General features: G+C 35.9%; 1 protein-coding gene across 5 annotated transcripts in view; it reads left to right on the forward strand.

The window, feature by feature from the left end:
• The window catches only part of STAG2 (stromal antigen 2), a 135,030-nt gene that overhangs the window by 107,826 nt on the left and 5,037 nt on the right, over positions 1 to 22,167 (forward strand). For 3 of the 5 annotated variants that reach the window (XM_025372072.1, XM_025372073.1, XM_025372071.1), the window contains 9 exons: positions 2,094 to 2,233; positions 3,716 to 3,817; positions 6,852 to 7,000; positions 8,874 to 9,002; positions 12,000 to 12,223; positions 15,617 to 15,806; positions 15,896 to 16,006; positions 18,928 to 19,054; positions 20,302 to 20,379. In XM_025372072.1, coding sequence (XP_025227857.1) covers positions 2,094 to 2,233; positions 3,716 to 3,817; positions 6,852 to 7,000; positions 8,874 to 9,002; positions 12,000 to 12,223; positions 15,617 to 15,806; positions 15,896 to 16,006; positions 18,928 to 19,054; positions 20,302 to 20,379 — 1,250 coding nt within the window. The remainder of the gene's footprint in view (positions 1 to 2,093; positions 2,234 to 3,715; positions 3,818 to 6,851; positions 7,001 to 8,873; positions 9,003 to 11,999; positions 12,224 to 15,616; positions 15,807 to 15,895; positions 16,007 to 18,927; positions 19,055 to 20,301; positions 20,380 to 22,167) is intronic. The other 2 variants (XM_025372074.1, XM_025372075.1) reach the window with 1 other exon arrangement.

Raw genomic sequence — 22,167 nt, forward strand, 5'->3', positions numbered from 1 at the left:
AAAAAAAAAAAAAAAAAAAAAACAAAAAAAAACAGTGTTGACATGTGGCTAGAATTCATTCATTCCGACCAATATTATATGATACAAGTTAACAACAGTTTATCCATTTTCTTATTTTTAGACATTTAGGTTATTTCTACTTTTTCCTCAATTAAAATAGTGTTACAACAAATATTTCAGTGCTTAGCTCCTTGAGCACATGTGTAGTTCTTTTCTAGTGTATACCTGAATGGAATTACTAGATTATATAGTGTGTGTGCATCTTGCCAAAGTGGTTGTAGTATTTTACCCTCCTTTCAGCAGCATATGATAGTTTCCATTGTTACTCATCCTCACCTAACATCTGGTATTGTAGACCCTTGCATATTGTATTTGTTAGCCCACATCAGATTAGAAAGGGAGAGTAAAATAAGGAATGCTCCTAGAGGCATTTCATTTGACAATACATAATAATAATGGCAGCTGACACTTAATGAAAGGCCCAGTGTGTTAGGTACTTCTTTGCATTCCTTAATATCCACAAGAGAAAAAGTTGGCTAATTATTGACAAGCAGTTAGTGGAGGAAAATAAAAATCAGGACTTAAACACTTTTAATATCATAGGATAGTTTAGTCTTTAGAAGGAAAATGTCTATATGTCATTGTAAACAATGTCATGTAGAAATTGTCCATTATAGTGACAGAGCTATTAAGAAAAGGTTACTTTATGTATTCAGTGTAATGATATGTCTTAGGTGTCTAAGCAAATAGTGTTGGATCTTGGGACATATATTTGAGATATAACTTTCTCTGATGGTCTGTCTTAAACAAATTCTTACTCTTAAAATTTGGTTTTAGTTTACTAGAAGTTATCAAAGATTACCAGAGACAAGATGAAAAATTAATTAAATGAAAGAACATTCTTACTATACATAAAATAGTTTTTGATATTGAGAACCTTATGTTGGAGCTGATAGGATATGTGCAGACTGTTCACCAGAGGAGTTATAAATGGCTAGTAAACATAAACAATTTTAACTTCATTTAACATGGGATAGTGTTGTTGTTGTTGTTGTTGTTTTAGATGGAGTTTCACTCTTGTTGCTCAGTCTGGAGTGCAGTGGCGTGATCTTGGCTCGCTGCAACCTCCACCTCCTGGGTTCAAGCGATTCTCCTGCCTCAGCCTCCCAACTAGTTGGGAGTACAGGCGCGTGCTACCACACCCAGCTGATTTTTGTATTTTTAGTAGAGATGGGGTTTCACCATTTTGGCCAAGATGGTCTTGAACTCCTGACCTCAGATGATCCACCTGCCTTGGCCTCCCAAAGTGCTGGGATTATAGGAGTGAGCCACTGCGCCCGGCCCGGGATAGTGGTTTTTTTTACAAGTAATTTCATTTGTAAAATCTCTCCAGAGGGAAAAATTTTTTTATGTAGCTTTTTTTTAAATATAAAAAGCTTCATCCAGTTTTATTTATAGTATCCAATAAGTAAAAACAATTATTTGGCATTACTTGGAGGCTGCAGTGGGGCTTCCCTGACTATGAATTTGGAAATAAGTTTGTCTTCTTGAGAATTGAATGTCAAGATTTCACATAATGGATCAGAGTAGAAATATGCAAGATTATTTTAAAAAGACAAAATGGTTTCTGGGGCCTGTCTAGCAGAATATATGTACAAAGGGGAGGACTCTTATAGCCAGATTTTTGGGGTTTGAAGTAAGTGGGATCATCCTCATAAGGGATAGGAGAAATTCTGAGGTTGGCAGTGTTCAGGAATCTAGGAGCCTTAACTAACAGACATTGAATGTGCAGATTTTGTTAACAAACTATCCTGCTAGGGAAGTAGATGAATGTTAGGCAAGTTTAGCCTGACTTCACTAGGTGAATGTAGAATACGAACAAATAGAGTGATTCAATTCCATTTGTTCTGATCATTATTTGATGTCACAAAAATGTAGTTTATTGGAATAAATTATGAATGTTTATAATTTTAATTTTAATGTTTTTTCCTTTTCAAATTATCTTACAAAAGCATGTTTTATAGTGAGAATTAAAAAAATACATGGTTAAAATAAAATACAAGATGGCTTAATGTTTGGGACTTTTTCTGCAGATGGTCAGCAAGAGGATGAAGCCAGTAAAATTGAAGCTCTGCACAAGAGAAGAAATTTACTTGCAGCATTTTGTAAGCTAATTGTATATACTGTGGTGGAGATGAATACAGCTGCAGATATCTTCAAACAGTATATGAAGGTAAAGTTGAAAATGGATAGCAAGATAGTTTTAAAATGCAACACTGGTTTTTATACATGGCTGCCATTGAATTATTTAAGTGGTAAATTACATTTCTAGTGTAAAAGAGTTGTATTTAAAATATTTAATGTTTTCAGTAACATTTCCTTATATCTCTACTCCAATTAATGGACATTTTGGGTTTATTATGTTCATTTGCATTTGGAATATTAGAGATGGCCTCTTAATTTGTCACTATCAGAAATAGCATTTATGATTCAGTTTAAGATAATAGGATGGCATCCTCCTCTGCTTGATGTAGCATTAAAAAGAATTTCAGGAGTCAGAAAACTTGGGTGGTAGTTTTGGCTTGGTTACTATGCATTTTGCAACCTTGAATAACTCCAAACATTTTGCATCCTGACTACCTTTATCTGTTCCACTATGATTGTTAAGGTTCCCACCTTTGGTTCTCAAAGTCTGACTTGATTCACCATAGGTTATTCATAATTTTCATAACTGTATGTGAGGTTTTGTAAGTTAAAAGTAATAATAAACAGGATATTGTTGATTATACTAAGAGAATGTGACTAAATATGGTAAGATAGCTTTAGAAATCCTTCCTCAACTAAAATCTAATTATAAATGTAAACTTTTTAAAGCCTTTGCTTTCAATAAATAAAATATGTAATATATTAAAACTTAGTTAATCCTCTCTGGAATATTTTGCTACTTGAACTCTAATATCATTGAAAATTATTTTGGAACTTAAATCATTTGGGATGATAATTACCAGTTTTTGTTTTGTTTTGTTTTGTTTTTAAACTAAGGTTGTTTATGAAGTTATTTAACAACTTTTAAAGTTTTAGGTATTCTAAAGTCACTTATTTGTCATAGGGACATGGTTATTCTGTTATCTTTGATAATTGTTATTGTACGTGTTTGAAACACAATCTTAAATTAGGAAAAAATTTCATGTGCCATGTGTATTGTAAATGTCATATAAACAACTTTTCTTTTAAAAGTTGTTTATATGCTTTCCTTTTAAAAGTTGTTTATAGACTGTTAGATTCTACAAGCCAAATTAATAAAGTTTTAAACTGCTCATGGCCTGTACCCAGTATCAATGAATTAGTTATAAGTATAACTGAGATTATATTCGTTGTTTTACAAAGAGAATTTTGTTTGTATATTTTGTGTTACTTCTGAAAATCTGCATAACCTAAGTGTTCTTTTAGTCACTATACCTTCTTTATTTTAAACTAAGTCTGGAGCTGAATTTGATTAGATCTTAACGGTTTTGTATATATGATTTTACTGAAGTTAGGGATTGTATGCTTAGAAATGATCTTTAGGTTTCAGTAACATTCTTTCCTGCCTTCGAAGGCATAATTTTGGCCAAATACATACTTTGTGATGTGTTTACATGACTAACCTAAAATTAGTCTTACTGTCCAGTGGTTTTAAGAGATAAAGCTCTAATTTGTACAAATTTCTTTTCAGTATTATAATGACTATGGAGATATCATCAAAGAAACAATGAGTAAAACAAGGCAGATAGACAAAATTCAGTGTGCTAAGACCCTTATTCTCAGTCTGCAACAGGTAAGCATTAAGAGTACCAACTTTAGCTAACACAATTAACACCTAATAGCAAACTAAGGTAGCAGTTGAAATTGGGCAAAGGGTGCAATAGACAGTTTATAAAAGTAGAAATACAAGAGAGTGCAAGTGAGATTATTTTTTTGCTTTCAAACTGTCAAGATTGGCAAAACCTATAGGTGTCTAAGGTATGGAAGAAATATAGATGTGGTAGGCAATTGGGCAATTTATGTAAAAATTTATAATGTGTATGCCATTTGAGGCAGCAGTTCTACTTTTTAAATCTACTCTTTTATCCAAGGTGATAAAAAGACAAGTTTGCAAAAGTTGATATACAAAGTTATATATTGCAACATTGTTTACAGCAAGTAAGACATAATCTAAAAGTCTATCAGGATATTAGATAAATTTACTGTATAGTACATTTCTGCAATGACTATTGTACAGCACTTAAAATTAGTGTAGATCTATATTCGTTTATGTATAAAGAGCTTCATAATCACAAAATATATTGACAGTGGTTAACTTGCTTTGGTAGATTTCATGTTGAATTCTACTTTTTTCTCTGTATATTTCCAAACTTATTTTTGTGAGCGTATATTAATTTTATAACTAAAACACAATAGTTTTGGCCAGGTGTGGTGGCTCATGCCTGTAATCCCAGTGCTTTGGGAGGCCGAGGTGGGCGGATCACCTGAGGTCAGGAATTCGAGACCAGCCTGGCCAACATGGGGAAACCCCGTATCTACTAAAAAAACAAAAATTAGCTGGGCACGGTGGTGTGCACCTATAATCCCAGCTACTTGGGAGGCTGAGACACGAGAATTGCTTGAACCTGGTAGGTGGAGGTTTCAGTGAGCCAAGATCGTGCCACTGCACTCCAGCCTGGGTGACACAGTGAGACTCTGTCTCAAAACAAACAAACAAACAAACAAACAAAAAAACCAGTAGTTTTCATTTTGGCAGTGTTGAGGCAGTTTAATTAGGTAAAATTATTCACTTAGTATGCTTTTGTCTTTGGAGACAAAATTTGCATGCAAAAGATAACCCATTCCAACTTAATGAACTTTCTTTTAAGAAATACAGATAGGAATGTTCTTAATTTTATTTGAGAATTTGAATTTTCTCTATTAAAATTAACAAAATGTAGGCTGGGTGTAGTGGCTGATGCCTGTAATCCCAGCACTTTGGGAGGCCAAGGTAGGGAATTGCTTGAGCCCAGGAGTTCAAGGCCAACCTGGGCAACATAGCAAGAGCCCATCTCTACAGAAAATGAAGAAAGAAAAATAAATAAAATTTAAAAGGTTGAAAGATGGCATTTAAAAAATAACTTTTGCTATAAAGTAATAGCTACTAGCTGTAGAAAGTTTAGAAAATATAAAGAAGGAACAAATGCAGATTATCCTTAATGTTTTCACTTTACAATAACCTTTTTATTTTTTAATGGCCTTGTTACTCTTTTTTATGCCTACATGAAATCTGAAATTTTAACAAAAATTAAATTGTGCATTCCATTTTGTAAGACTGCATTTTAATACTAATAAACAATGAACACACTTATGCCATTAAATAATTTCCTCAGCACCTTTTTTTTTTTTTTTGGAGCAGGAGAGGTTCATTTATTTTTTTTCTAGATTTTTGTGAAGGTATAATTGAAAAGTAAGAATTCTGTGTACTTAATGGTGTACAGCATGTTTTGATATGTATGCATTGTGAAATGATTAAATTTAGCTAATTAACATAAACATTACATCACATACTTACTTACTTGTGTTAAGAACATTGAAGACCAACTGTCCTAGCAGTTTTTAGACAAACAAAACAGTACGTTACTCTTAACTATGGTCACCATGCTATACAATAGATCTTCAGAACTTACTTATCCTGTCCTACTGAAACGTTGTTCCCTTTGACCAAAGTCTCAGCCTCCCCCAACCCCCAGTCCCTGACAACCACCTTTCTATTCTCTGCTTTTATGAATGCAGATATTTCCTCAACATTTGGATTTCATTTTCTCTGGGTGTATACCCAGAAGTCTTCCTCATTTTAAAAAGTTGACACATGGCCAGGTGTGGTGGCTAACGTGTGTAATCCAAGCACTTTGGGAGGCCAAGGCGGGCAGATCACGAGGTCAGGAGTTCGAAAGCAGCCTGGCCAATATGGTGAAACCCCGTCTCTACTACAAAAATTATCTGGGCTTGGTGGCACACGCCTGTAATCGCAGCTACTCAGGAGGCTGAGGCAGGAGAATCGCTTGAACCCGGGAGGTGGAGGTTGTAGTGAGCCAAGATCATGCCACTGCACTCTAGCCTGGGTGATAGAGCGAGACTCTGTCTCAAAAACAAAAAAAAGTTGACACATAATTGTACATATTTATGGGGTATACATAGTGATGTTTTGACACAGTGTATAGTTAACCAAAGCAGGATGATTAGCATATCCGTTTTGACGACTATATAATATTCCATTTTGTAGATGGACCACAATTTAACCAAAGTCTCCTTGTTTATGCTGAGGGTTTTTTTTTTTTTAAACAAGTTTTGCTGTTATAAATAGCACTAAAACATTTTTGTACATAGTATTGTGCATAAATATTATTTCTTTTGGTTCAAGTCCTATAATTAGAATTGCTTTGTCAAAGAAGATTAAAATTCTTAAGCTTTCGCTATTTCATGTTAAGAGTTCTTGATGTGAAGATTCACCACTGAAACGTAAATAACAGAGCATGGTTGCCTAATAATTTGCTGGGGTTTTTTTTCTTTATATTTTTATATGCTGTGTTAATATCCAATTAATACCAGCAGAATAGCATTCTGCCAAAACTAACCTAAAGAGTTTCTGATGTTAATAACAACCTCCAGTTTAAATATATGAAGTACTACACTTTTGGTCATTTGTATCATGTTTTAGTGTTTTACAATAAAATATAGTGCCTCATTTATTGAACACCTGTATTTTAAATGAAAATGTAATATTTTAAAAGATGTTAATCTCCAGGTATTAAGAACTTTAACGTGCTTTCTTTCTTTCCAAACAGCTTTTTAATGAAATGATACAAGAAAATGGCTATAATTTTGATAGATCATCCTCTACATTTAGTGGCATAAAAGAACTTGCTCGACGTTTTGCTTTAACTTTTGGACTTGATCAGTTGAAAACAAGAGAAGCCATTGCCATGCTACACAAGTAATTTCCAGATATTTTATTCAGCTCTCATATTTTTTAGTCATGAAACTTTTTTTTAAAATCTAGCACTTTCATTTGGAATAACTAAATTAAATTTATGCTTTATTCTAAATCTCTACCCTATCTCCTTTCTTAATTTTAAAGAACCAGTTACAGTGCTATCTCAATTAACAAATGAGTTGGGCCAGGCTTGGTGTTCATACCTGTAATCCCAGCACTTTGGGAGGCTGAGGCAGGCGGATCACTTGAGGCCAGTAGTTTGAGAATAGCCTGGCCAACATGGTGAAACCTGTCTCTACTAAAAATAGAAAAATTAGCTGGGAGTGGTGGTGTGCACCTCTAGTCCCAGCTACTCGGGTGTGAGAATGGCTCAAATCTTGGAGGCAGAGGTTGCAGTGAGCCGAAATTGCGCCACTACACTCCAGCCTGGGTGACAGAGCGAGAGTCTGTCTCAAAAACAACAGCAAAATGAGTTAGGATTAAAACTTCGTTTATAAACCTTTGTTTAAATTTAAACCATACAAAGTCTATAAATTATGTGAATCAAAGCAGCATAAATTCATCAAGCATTACACATCTTTTATCAACTTTTGTCATGATCTCATTGTCAGAGAAATCTTTGAGGTTTGATTCCTTTGTCTCAAGTTTTTTCTTTGGTTCTGCACTCTTATTTTGTAGTGACCTTTTCCCATTTTTTGATCCACAGCCTTCTTTCCATCTGCATATTTTGTTCCCCTTATCAAAATTGGAAGTCATTTTATTTTATACTGGGCATGTAATTTAGTGATCAATTGCACTTTTAAAGTATGGATACATTTTAGACCTTTAACATAACCAACATTTGTGTATTAAAACCCTTTATCTGTTACCTGTGGGTTAAAGAACCTTGCTTTTAGAGTCTTGGACTCTCCTTCATCCTCTTGCTCATTTAGTTATAAAAGTGTTAACTGTCTCTTTGAGGAAAATTTGCTGCTCTTGTTTAAGTTTTGCTTATACTCCCTCAACTTAATTATTATTATTTTGTTTTTTGTAGAGACAGGGTCTCACCATGTTCACCAGGCTGGTCTTGAACCCCTGGCCTCAAGAGATCCTCCCACTTAAGCCACCGAAAGCATTAGGATTATAGGCATGAACCACCACACCTGGCTTCCTCCCTCAACAACTTTCACTTTGTTCTAAAACTGAAGTTTATTTTTATGCCTGTTAATCCATTAGATGGTAATTGTACATAATATTTAAGGACTACCTATATATTATTTTCAGAAATAATGTCTTTTTTTCATGTAATATCCTTCCTTCGTTTCCTCCTTGATTCTATCTGGATTGTTTTTTACTCAGTTATATATTTGATAGAGTTATAATGTTGGGTTGTTATTTTGATGAATAGAGGTATTTATCGTCACATAAATGTAGTTAAAATGGGCCTTACATGGAGTTTAATTTTAAACTTTACTCTTGAATTGTTCATTACAGATATTTGTGAATTATTTTTTAACGTTCTATATGTTAGAGTAGGTTTCCTTTAAGTCTTGAAAAATACAGATAATGTATTGATCATTATGTGAGAGAATTTATGTTATTTTCTATGGAAAAAGGTACCGATTAAAGAATGTAGATATACCAGACCATGTTCATACTGAAAGCTAAGTGGTGTGTGTGTGTGTGTGTGTGTGTGTGTGTGTGTGTATTGTTTTAAAGAAAGTAACAGTCACATAAAATGTTAATATATCTGCACTCTTTACAACCTCCTTGTTTTCTGTTCCTCAAATTAAAAGCTTGGCAAAGGAAGTAGCGAGTGAAATTTTCTAAGTTACTGACTTTTTTATTATAGTCCCTCAAATGTTTATTTCAATTATTTCTTTTTTCTTTGCAGAGATGGCATAGAATTTGCTTTTAAAGAGCCTAATCCGCAAGGGGAGAGCCATCCACCTTTAAATTTGGCATTTCTTGATATTCTGAGTGAATTTTCTTCTAAACTACTCCGACAAGACAAAAGAACAGTGTATGTATTTGCTGGAAATGTCCTATTTAATTTCATTTTGGGATTCTTAAGGGCAATTGTTATACTTGGTTTCTCTCCTTTCTACTCACACACAGAATTGTAGGATTGCATTAATACACGAAAAAGTTTATACTTCAGCAACTTTATAATTTAAGGATTATAACTATGTTTTATGCATAATAAATACTCTATTTTAATATTGTGAGTTTTCCTCCAGTATAGTTGTAGCTTTTGAGGTATAATTTGAATACTTTATGTATTATTTAAGAGACTGGACTCACTATGTTGCCCAGACTGGCTTTGAACTCCTGGGCTTAAGTGATTTTCCTGCCTTAATCTGAGTAGCTGGGGCTATAGGCATAAACCACTGTGCCTGGCTGCTTTTTGTGTTCTTATTTGCATTTGTGCCTTAACCCAACTAAGGAGGGAGCATTTGAAAAACAATAATAAAGGCAATCCATCAGGAACATCCTTTAATTCTCAAACAGGGCACTTTTCTGGTTTAGTCTCCTATAATGGTGACTTATAAAAGAGCTCCCAAAATGGATTTAAATTCTCAAAAATCTTCTACCTTTCCTCATGGCTTTGAGGTGTAAAAGGGCAGAAGCATATGGATACCTCATATTGTAAATAATCTTGTCTGAAAACCCACTAGTATTTTGCTTTTAAAGACTATAGACTTTATATGAAATTCTAAAGCAGACAAAACTAATGTATGGTGATAAAAATTACAGTAATGGTTACTTCTAGTATTGGAGAGTTTGAATGGGAACACTAGGGTACTAGAGTTCTGTACCTTTTTTTTTTTTGAAACGAAGTTTAGCTCTGTCCCTCAGGCACCATCTCGGCCCACTGCAAACTCTGCCTCCCGGGTTCAAGAGATTCTCCTGCCTTAGCCTCCTGTGTAACTGGGATTACAGGCATGCACCACCATGCCTGGCTAATTTTGTATTTTTAGTAGAGACAGGGTTTCACCATGTTGGCCAGGCTAGTCTCGAACTCCTGACCTCAGGTGATCTGCCCGCCTTAACCTCGCAAAGTGCTGGGATTACAGACGTGAACCACCATGCCCTGCCAAGTTCTGTATCTTGTTAGGCATGTGGGTCACACAGGTCTATATTCAGTTGTAAAACTGATACAACAGTGGTCTTAGTTTTATGTGTTCTATTATATATAAATTTATCTCAGTTAAAATTGCATAAGCAGTATTAATCAGAAATAAAAATTAAAACAATGAAATACCATTTCTCACCTAGCACATTAGGAAAAATTAAGAAATCTGATAGTGTCAAATAAATATTGCCAAGGATGTGAGGCAGCAGAGCCTTTTATACATTGTTGATGGCAGTACAAGACCATTTTGTGGAGCTTTTTGGCAATGCCTAGTAAAGTTTAAGATTCTCTCTACCTCATGATCCAGTAATTTCATTCATAAGTAGATACCCCACAGAGACTCCTGAATACATGCACAATGAGGCTAATAAAAGAATGATGGCTGTTGGATTGTTTGAAATAGTGGAAAATTCAAAGCAACCTAAACATCCATCAACTGAAAATGGATCAATAGATTTATATATAATGGAATACCATACAATAGTGAAAATGGCTAGATTTCATTGAGTACAAAGAGCAAAATACAAAACTGTTCTATGATGTTTACAGACAACTATGTATTGAACATATAAAATGTGCTTGGGGGTGATAAATAGTGGTAACCTCTGGGCACGAGGAGGAAGCAAAATGGGGATAGCTTTAGTGCAGGCTACTTATCTGTAATGTCCTATTTAGGTATGTGGTGGGTACATAATTGTAAATCTCTCTGCCAGTGAGTATATTTTGGCTCAAGCTTTGCATCTTGTTGCAGACTTAACAGTTTTTGGAGTGGTAGTCAGTTCACAGGCCACACTTGGAGGAGTACTGTACTACTATGTATGACTGAAGTGTATTGTAATACAGAAAGACATACTGGGAGTTGGGTGCGGTGGCTCACACCTGTCATCCCAGCATTTTGGGAGGTCATGGCGGGCAGAGAGTTCGAGAGCAATCTGGCCAACATAGTGAAACCCTGTCTCTACAAAAAATGCAAAAATTAGGCGTGGTGGTGTGCACCTGTAATCCAAGCTACTCAGGAGGCTGAGGCAGGAGAATCGCTTGAACCTGGGAGATGGAGTTGCAGTGAGCCGAAACGGCACCACTGCACTCCAGCCTCGATAACAGAGTAAGACTATGTCTCAAAAAAAAAAAGAAAAAAGAAAAAAGAAAAATGCATACTGAACAGCTAACAAAGCAGTATGCTTCGTAACTGATGTCTCCTGTTCTCTTTAATGCTGTTCACACTAGTAAATCTGAATTGATAGAAATCAGTCATTACAATGACAGCAAATATTTTAGTTGCACTTTACAGTTAATTAACAAATAATTGTCTTTATTTGAAGCATAATTTAGCCTTATTGAACTCTTGGTGTCAGAGCCTTGGACTTGAATCATGGTTATGCTGCCTCTACTCATTTTTATTACTGTGGGATTACTTCTTAATTTTTATTATCCTTTCTTTCATCACCTGTAAAATTGGGAAAACATTCTCCTCATAGAATTGTAAGAATAGTTAAGGAACCTGAGGAAAAAAAATACCTAGCACATAGTCGTCACATGAACGTTAGTTGAATTTTGATTGCAAAATTACATATAAGCCTTGAGATACTTGGATCCAGGGGTAGATTTATGATTTCCACCAGGCTGAAACTTTTTTGCAGGTAGGAATCATATCATATCCATCTTTGTATCTATTCATAGTGCCTGGGATGTAATAGGTACTCAGCAAATGTTAAACTGAATGCTCTGAATTATTTCATTTGATGTGAAAATCTTGGCAGAGACAAGATTGTTCATTAGGCTGAGTTTGAGTAGTGAAGTAATATGCCCATGCTCACACAACTAGGAGTTAATGTAACCTGCAGATTTCTGTATCGAAGCTAACAGTTTCGATTTCTTTTCAAGGTATGTTTACTTGGAAAAGTTCATGACCTTTCAGATGTCACTCCGAAGAGAGGATGTGTGGCTTCCACTGATGTCTTACCGAAATTCTTTGCTAGCTGGTGGTGATGATGACACCATGTCAGTCATTAGTGGAATCAGCAGCCGGGGGTCAACTGTGCGGAGTAAAAAATCAAAACCATCTACAGGAAAACGGAAAGTGGTTGAAGGCATGCAGCTTTCACTCAGTAAGGATATGATTTGTTTTCTTTATATTTATCCCTCATATTTACCAACTGAATTGTCATTAAGGTTCACCTTATTTTTTATTTGAGATGTGTTCAGTAATAGCTTACAAAATGTGTTCGTTATGTGTAAATGTGCTGTTGTTAGCATTTTAGATACATAAACTCAGTTCTCACAACGTTTTGGGTACATCTTCATTTTTCAGATGACAGTACTTGGCACAGAAAGGTTAAGTAACATACTCATGTCACACAGTTAGTAAGTAGGAGAGCCATGCAGTTTCACTCTAGAGTGCCTGCTTTTTAAAATCTGTGCCACACTGTATGCATAGGGAAAGGGACTCAGTATTATGGAGCTAGTTATTACCCAAGAGATCAGATCATCTAGGTAAAGTGGAACAACAGATTTAGAGAGGTTGCAACTTCTGAATTTCTGTGAAGAGGCCATTAATCATGAAGAACTTCATAGAAATAGAGTGCTATCATATTAGAGGTAGGAATGCATTATGGTGCTTGAAACTCTTAGACTCCTAGCACTCCAGAGTTGGTTCAAAATGGGCCTGGGGACTTTTTTTCTTAGGAATTATTAAACAAATTAGCTTAGCTGTCAACATTTGTCCCAGTTATTATTGTTGAATAGCAAACTACCTCAAAACTTAAGACATAGCCAGGACCATGGTGTCTGGTACCTCAGCTAGGAAGGCTCAAAGGCTGGTGGCTGAAATCATACGGAGGCATCTTCACTTACATATCTGATGCTGGCTGTCACTTGGGACCTCAGCTGTACTATCTGCCAGGACACCTACCTGTGACTTCTCCATGTCAGCATATCACTAGGCTCCAAGAGCAAGTGTCCCAAAAGACCAGAAGTGGAAGCTGCCAATTTCTTAAGGCCTGGGCCCAAAAACTGACATAGTGTAATTTCTGCCATATTCTATTTGCCAAGCAATCACAGAGATTCTAGGGGAGAGGACATAATTCTCCACCTCTTAATGTGAGAAATGTCAAAGAATTTTGGGGCCATATTTTTAAATTGCCACATAACTCATCAGCTTTCATTTATCATCAAGTGCTTAGTGTTTAAAACTTGATTGTCCTATGAATTTTAGTATCTTTTGTCCAGTAGTATAAAGGCATAACCTTACATTTCTAACTTGTACAATTTTACACTGGTTAGTTATATAGTCCCAACATCATAGTTAATAGGGAAATCTCTTTTATTAACCTGGACCAGTTAAAGTAGTTAGGGCCCATGGTTTATAAGTTAAAAGAAACTTCTCTGTTTTTTAAAAACAATGTTATCAAATTAAAAGATGATGTTTTCTCATACCACTAAATTTTTGAAAGTTTTTATCATTTGAGCTAGTTGTTAATAGTTATAGGTGTGTGCTGGGCCATCAAATCTCTCTCTTTTTTAGACCTCATGGAAACACATGAATGGGTATTCATATTACAGAAATCTCTCTTTTTTTTTTTTTTTTTAAGACCTCATGGAAACAGATATGAATTGGTATTTATATTACATTTTACAAATAGATTATTAAGCCAGATACTTCAGTTTTTACAGGAAGAGTCAATGCTCTCATTCAGGTTTTTGGGGAGAACCATAGAAATTGAGGCGTTAATAAGTTAAGGAAGTTTGAATACTGATAAGTTTGCCAAGTCAATGCAGTTTTGAAGACAGTGTTGGAGCCTGAATGCAGTAGAACTTAAAGGCTGATATAATTATATTGCAAAATGTGGAGTTTATGTTTAATCTATTATTAGAGTATTAGCTATTCATGCATTTTCTTTCCACTCTTATCCCTTAAAACCTTACACACATTTGCAAATATGCATAATCTTTTTTATGTTTTTGATGGAGTTTTACTCTTGTTGCCCAGGCTGGAGTGCAATGGTGTGATGTTGGCTCACCGCAACCTCCCCCCCGCTTGATCAAGTGATTCTCCTGCCTTAGCCTCCCAAGTAGCTGGGATTACAGGCACCTGCCACTGCGCCTAATTTTTGTATTTTTAGTAGAGATGGGGTTTCACCATCTTTGCCAGGCTCAAATTCCTGACCTTATGATCCACCTGTCTCAGCCTCCCAAAGTGCTGGGATTACAGGCGTGAGCCACTACACCTGGCCTCATATGTATAATCTTCTAATGAAATAGTTTTCTTCTAAATTCACAACCACAAAGTGCTATTATTTTTTTTCTCCCAAGTCAGTGATTTTAAAAATTACTATTAATTCAGTAACAATTGTACACAAATTTGACTAATTATGGCAACATTTACAGACATTTGAAAAAAGTAGCTTTTGCAGGTGTGAAACCTTTTTTCTTTTTAGTCCAGTACTTAATATTCATATAGATTTGTGGCCCCCTTGCAGTTGCTCTTACTACCTGCTCAGCGGTCTGCATCCAATAGATTGAGAACCAGTCTCCTATTACTTCCATCCCTGTTACCATGTCTCACTCATCTAGGCCACACAATTAGCCTCCTAACTGGTCTGTTTGTTCACCAGTATTCTGTTTTTAAGTTTACTCCCCACACTGCCACCACATTGACTAAAACATGTAACTCACCAAATTACTTCCCTGCCTTAAAACCTTCAACAGCAGTTCCTTGTTACATTAGCAGAGCTCACAAGATTTTCCACAATTTGATTCCTGCTTCTTTATCTAGCCTTGTCTTTTACTACTCTTTCAATCTTTGTGCCCCAGGAGTAGCAAACTGTTAGTTTTGAACCATACGAAATTGCCCTTTTTGTAGGTCAAATATCAGCAGATTAATAGGGTTCAGTCGACTGGGTGCAATGTCTCACACTTGTAATCCCAGCACTTTAGGAGGCCAAGGCAGGCAGATCACTTGAGGCCAGGAATTCAAGACCAGCCTGGCCAACATGGTGAAACCCTGTCTGTACTAAAAATACAAAAATTAGCCAGACATGGTAACACATTCCTGTAATCTCAGCTACTTGGGAGGCTGAGGCAGGGGAATTGCTTGAACCCAGGAGGTGGAGGTTGCCGTGAGCCGAGAATTGCCTTAGTTCTTGCTTTATGTTCTTCTCCCTGCCTGGAATAAAAAGCCTTCCTAGCCCAGCTGATACCTACTCTAGTTAGAGGTTGCTTCTGGATAGTTGGCTCTGACCCCTTTCACTGCCCCCATTCCCCTTATGCTTCCCTCTCTCCTTGCATTTGCCACATTGTATTTTAATTGCCTAGTTGTTCTGTGTCTACAACTAGACTCTTAAGGCCAGGTCAGGGACTGCCCCTTACATAGGTTTGTGTCCCCCTATTCCTATGACTTGCATGTGGAAAGCAACAGATGTTTATTGACCTGAACAGGTTGTATTAGACACCTGAATAGTCAACATTAGTGACTAAACCTCGTCGTTAATTTTCTTTTCCAGCTGAAGAAAGTAGTAGTAGTGATAGTATGTGGTTAAGCAGAGAACAAACACTGCACACCCCTGTTATGATGCAGACACCACAACTCACCTCCACTATTATGAGAGAGCCCAAAAGATTACGGCCTGAGGATAGCTTCATGAGTGTTTATCCAATGCAGACTGAACATCATCAAACACCTCTTGATTATAAGTAAGTACATTTGATCATTTTCTGTACTATAACTTTATTAATTACATAGAAAAAGTTAAGTTAAAAGAAGAATAAAATTCTCCTTGAAGCACGCAGGTAACATGGATGTTAGCTCAAAGACAACAAGAGGAAGCAAGGCAACAGCAGGAGAGAGCAGCAATGAGCTATGTTAAACTGCGAACTAATCTTCAGCATGCCATGTAAGTGAGAGTGCCTTATTGTCTGAGTCTAGGAAGTTCACTAATTCATTTTAACATTTTAATGTGTGCCTTATCTAAAAATTTCAGCAAACTCTCTAGAGTAACTTGAGCTGAAATAATCAAGGAACTAAAAATTGGTCTTTCCAACAGAAAAACAAAATATTTTAATTAAAATACTACCCAGTTAGCCAAAGGACCAATCTTAGGTTGATCTGTTGGAAAAGTTTAAATATCAATCCTTGTTTATTTTGGTACACAGCATTAAAAATACAGTTCTGTTACATCCTAATTGATTTTCCCAACTTAGTTCAGGCCCTCATCTCTCACCTGAACTATTATATTAGCTTTCTAACTGGTTTTCTTCCCTCAAATCTCCCATTTATCTTCTCACCAAACCTCTCCCTTCACCCCCCACTCCATCATTCACACTACCATCAAGAATTACTATTCTAGAATAAAAATCTTACCATGTAACTCTTACTTAAAACCTTTCTGTGACTCCCCATTGCCTGCTGGATAAACTCCAAACTTCCTTAGCTCATGGCATGCAAGATGTTTCAAAATATGGCCCATGGCCCCTGCCACATTTTAGTATGATTTCGTATTCCCTGGCAGCTGGTAAAATCATCATAAAAGAACAAGCTCAGGTGTCACTTTAACTGAAGCTTTGGTCATCTATGCTTCCATAACACTATGTATATCCATATTTCTTATAGCACTTGCCACGTTGTACTGTAAATATTTGTTTATGAGTTTGTCCCGTTTGTCTAGACTGTGAGCTCCTCAAGGGCAGGGACCACATTCATTGCCTGTCAGTGCTTGACACATAAAAGGTGCTAAGTAAATGTTCATTGAATTGAATAAATGTTCAATGCTAAAAAAAAATTGAAGTTTATCTTTTAAATACTTTGCTTTTACTGGATTATGTATGATAACTTTATAAATCTTTATAAAATCTTCATTAGCTTTGGCTCTAAAATAAATGGCAGACAAGCAGTCTTTAGATAATTTTTTTAAATGTCTTGATTAGTATACAGGGAAAAGTATGATGATTATGATTAAGTTTTTGAGTTTGAAAGCATTGTATTTATAATGTGCTATATGTTTTACTGATAGTAGTTGTTACCCTCTTTTTTTAATTCATATTTTGTTCTGTTTTGTTGGTTTTTAGATGTTAAGAATTTTACCTGTTTTTCTTACAAAATGATCATTTACTATGAGTGGTGGCCTGCATAAATTCACTTTAGTTATTATAAGTTCTTATTTTATGCTGGATCCTACAACTAATTTCTTGGCTTCCAACTTGTCACCGGTCCATATATTCCAGAATTCTGCCATGCAATCATTTGGTCTGTATCTCTCCCCATAAAACATTATACCAGTTCCTAAGATCCTATATAATAGCATGTTACTACTGAGTACCATTTTAATTCCCAATTATAGTTAACTGCCCCCCGCCTCCCCCTCCCTCCCCACCGGCAACTACAAGAAATTATCTCAGTTAAATAACTATTACCAGAGGATTCTTTGGTGATTGTACCATAAGTCATCTATTGCGTGGGACTCTAAAGCATTTTCATCTTACAATGATTTTTCTATAATGGTATCTGCCCTATAAATAAAAATACTTCCAAATTATCTTATTTTTCATAGCTCGTATCACAGGTATCTTCCTTGTATTTCAAACAAAATGCAGAACAGCTTTCTGATTTTCTGTCACATGGTTCATACAGCACGTATATTCCCTTCACGGTTGCCTCCACAAAATACAGTAAAATTGTCTTTCTACCTAGAATTGTTAGGAAATAAGGACCATTATAAACATATTTGTCCAGGTAACATGGATCAGACATCATACCTTGTTATCTTTATATCTTTTAAGAACCAGCATATATTGTGTAAATTGTAAGCATTCGGTAAATAATTGCTGGGGTTTTGGCAACTTTCTTGACTATGGGGGTGTCTTTGGATGAGAAAAGAAGGTAATGTTGGCCAAACTGGGGAAAAACAAGTCCTACTCAGTCTCACAATTATGTTGGCTACTTTATGCTGATCTGGGCTACTTTGTGAACTTAATGTATTCCCCATAATTATGTAATAACATATATAACTCTTGGTCTTAGTTTTTCATTTTAAATTTCTATATATGTCTTAGTTTGAGTTTCATAGGGCACACGAATCTAAGTTTCAGCATGAGTGTTCCTCATTTCTTCCTGAGGCAGAATTAATCCCTTATTTTAGTATGTCCTTATAACATTTGATGCATAGTTTTCTTGTAATTTTTATCACATTTTGTCATAATTAATTGTTTATCTCTGTTTGCCATAGTAGACTGTAAGCTCCTTGAGGGCAGGAATCATGTCTTAGTCTTATTCATCTTTTTTTTTTTTTTTTTTTAAAAACATCCATAGGACACAGTAGAAGCCTGTCACATAGTGGGCATTGTGTGAGTGAGTGTGCACATGCCTGGTACACATTAGGTACTGAATGAATGAGGGAGTGATGGGTAAAAGTAGCATTATATATTGATGAAAATATGTGTATTCTGAAAATGTCATTTCTTTGGTCTCTGTTTTATGTTTGTTTATTAATTTGTACCCTGCCTACTTTCAAAAAGGATTTGAGGTATCTTGTATATTCCCATGTGGGAAATTCTCATTGAATCTTGTATATGGCATATCAGAACTATAAAGCTAAATGTACTGAAGTAATGTAGAATAAACATAACTATTCCTTAGCATTTTTAGACAAGTGAACATTGGGTTTTGACATCATTGATGACATAATGCCTAATCATTCTCCCTGACCTTTAATTCCATCATTTTCCATTATACTTGAATATAGAGAGCCACATACTGCTGCCTATATATTAATAGTCATGACGTGAGTTCAGATCTTGACTTTGTTTTATATTTCTCTAGTCGGCGTGGCACAAGCCTAATGGAAGATGATGAAGAGCCAATTGTTGAAGATGTTATGATGTCCTCAGAAGGGAGGATTGAGGATCTTAATGAGGGAATGGATTTTGACACCATGGATATAGATTTGGTAAGAAACTTCATGATTTCTGTAAGATTTTCAATTTAGATCTTTTGAAAATTATGTTGGATATTTATTAGAGTAGAGAAATACTTACCAAGAGAAATAAGTTTTGCAAAAATATTAAATAAAATAGTTGCCAGGGGTTTTAGATATATGGGAAGGGATTTAGAAGAGAGTAAGGTTGGTGAAGGTGATAGATCCTAGATTAAGATGATAAAAATTGTCTGTTTGCTTCTGAGATTAATTTAGGAATATATAGGTTTAAAGGGTATATTTTGATTAATACTAATTTGACTATGAAAGTCAATTGTTATTTAATTATACATTAAACATGAGTATAAAAGTATACCATTATCAGAACAATGTATTAATACTACTTGTTGAGACAAATTCAATATCAGCTAATGAAGTAAAATTATTTAAACTTGAAGGAAGTTAAATACAGGAAGGAGTGTATTCTTTATTAATAATTAAATATGTGATTAGGGTTGATCATACACAAAATGGTTTTACATATTTCATTTTGCTACATATCTCATTCAACTTTGTGAAGTTGAGAGGATTGAGAATATTGAAACTTACTCTCTCCAAAGAGGCAAAACTAGCAAACAGTAAAGTTGATACTTCTAAGTCAAGTCTTATGATTCTTTTTAGTATATTGTGTATTCTTCTTAAAGAAATAATTAAATTTTTAGAATGGTATAAAGGTGCCTCAAAAGGAAAACGGATTTGAGAGAATGATTTTTAAAGTAAAATGAAAAATGAGTTTTCCGGTTTTTGTCTCTCAGGATAATTTTCCATGAGTTTTTTATTTTTTATTTTATTTTTTATTTTATTTTTTTATTTTGAGACGTAGTCTCACTCTGTCACCCAGACCGGAGTGCAGTGGCGCGATCTCAGCTCACTGCAAGCTCCACCTCCTGGGTTCATGCTGTTCTGCCTCAGCCTCCTGAGTAGCTGGGACTACAGGCGCCCAATTTTTTGTATTTTTAGTAGAGACGGGGTTTCACCGTGTTAGCCAGGATGGTCTCGATCTCCTGACCTCATGATCCGCCCGCCTTGGCCTCCCAAAGTGCTGGGATTACAGGCATGAGCCACCGGGCCCGGCCAATCATTTTCCATGAGTTTTTAAAATACTGTGTCAGATACACTTGCAATCACATAGGCCATGTGAACACTTAACTTGGATATTTTCAGTTACTATCTGGTTTGTAGATATAGCTAATGTCAACTTATTTCCTTTTTTCCTTTAGCCACCATCAAAGAACAGACGAGAGAGAACAGAACTGAAGCCTGATTTCTTTGATCCAGCTTCAATTATGGATGAATCAGTAGGTTTAATTTAAATGTACCCCAGGATTGCAAAATCAAAAGTATAGGCAGTCTCTCAGTTTGAGGTTGAAAACCTGGGGTAGCATACTGAGAATAGATGAAAACAGTTGGACGTGAGAAAAAGAGGCAGGCAGGCAGGATTTCAGTGGGAGGGGAAGAGAGTGATGCAATAGTGGTGACAGATTAGAAAAGTACTTTTGAATCCTGGCTGACTGGGACTTGAATATTAAGGAATTTGGACTGTTCTTCCAGGTTTGTACTGTTCTTCAATGGGTTGCCCATTGAAGGATTTTTAAATAAGGTAATGTCATGATGAGAATTGTGTTTCAGAAAGATTTCCTTGACATTTATGGATGGGACAGGGTGAATGAGGGGCGTAATATAAAGGCATGGTGAAAAATAATGAGAACTTGAACAAAGGCTTTGATAATGAAGAGAAGGTTATTGAGCTGTCTAGGATGAGAGTCAGTTACCACTCCCACCATCCTTAATTGGTTATTATTGAGCTTTGTCAGTTCTTTTTCTTAAATACCTCTTATATCAGTCCCCTGTGCCATATTCTTCTTGACAGTGCCTTGATTCGGGTCCTCCTCAGTTTTCACATGGGCTGTTGCAAAGCCTTTAAGCTGATATTGCAGTCCCCCTGCTCCTTTATACCTCTTGTGGGGTCATATTTCTAAAAATGCAGATGTGATATTCTCACTTACCATTCTTTTATTGATTTTTTTCCCCCATTGCCATTAGGAAGAAAATTCTAGCTCCTCAGCCTAGCAAACGAAGCCTTTTATGATCTGGTTCCCTTGCCACCTTAACCTTGGCCTTTTCCTTACATGTATTCTATGCTCTAGCCATATCAAATCTTGTAGTTCCTCTCAGATACACTATGCTCTTTCCTGACTCCATAACTTTGTATAAGCTTTTTTTCTGCCAGAAATTCCCCTTTATTTTTCCTCCTAGTAAAGTCTTTATTTGATACTAATTCTGACATTACCTGTGGAATTTTTGCTGACTTCCAGATTTTTTTTTCTCTTCTTCCTTAACTTCTTGTACACACTTTATTGTAATAATTACCAGACTTGCATAGTGAGATAGGATATTACATGCCCTGGTCCTTCACTAGCTTGAAATCCCTGAGGCAGTGATGATGTTATTTTTAGTTCTGCCCAGAACGATGTCATTTTTAGTTCTGCCCAGCACAGTAGATATTTAGTTTTGTCAAATGAATAAATTTGACATCTCCCTTTTTAGTATCTACCCATTTTATGTTCCTCGTTCCTCACAGCTACTGCCTCAAGTGATGGTTATACCATCCTCTAAGGCCTCCCTTCTATGTCCAATTTCTACCATTCCCTCCTTGCCCTCTCCTACCTCATAATCTGCTTTCAGATAGCTTTTAGAACTATTTTGACAAACTAATTCACACTAACATGTTTATTAATAAGGCCAAGGGGCTGGGCTCAGTGGCTCATGCCTGTAATCCCAACACTTTGGGAGGCCAAGGTGGGAGGATTGTTTGAGCCCAAGAGCTTGAGACCAGCTTGGGCAACACAGTGAGGCCCCATCTTTACAAAAACTAAAAAACAATCAGCTGGGCATGGTGATGCGTACCTGCGGTCCCAGCTACTCAGGAGCGCGAGGTGGGAGGATTGCTTGAGCCCAGGAGGTTGAGGCTGCAGTGAGTTGTGTTTACGATACTGCACTCCAGCCTGGGTGACAGAGCCGAGACCCTGTCTCAAAAAAAAAAAAAAAAAAAAAAAAAAAAGGTAGAATCTGCTTCGATTGGTCTT

This window comes from Theropithecus gelada, chromosome X (genome assembly GCF_003255815.1).
Source record: "Theropithecus gelada isolate Dixy chromosome X, Tgel_1.0, whole genome shotgun sequence".
Lineage (NCBI taxonomy): Eukaryota > Metazoa > Chordata > Mammalia > Primates > Cercopithecidae > Theropithecus > Theropithecus gelada.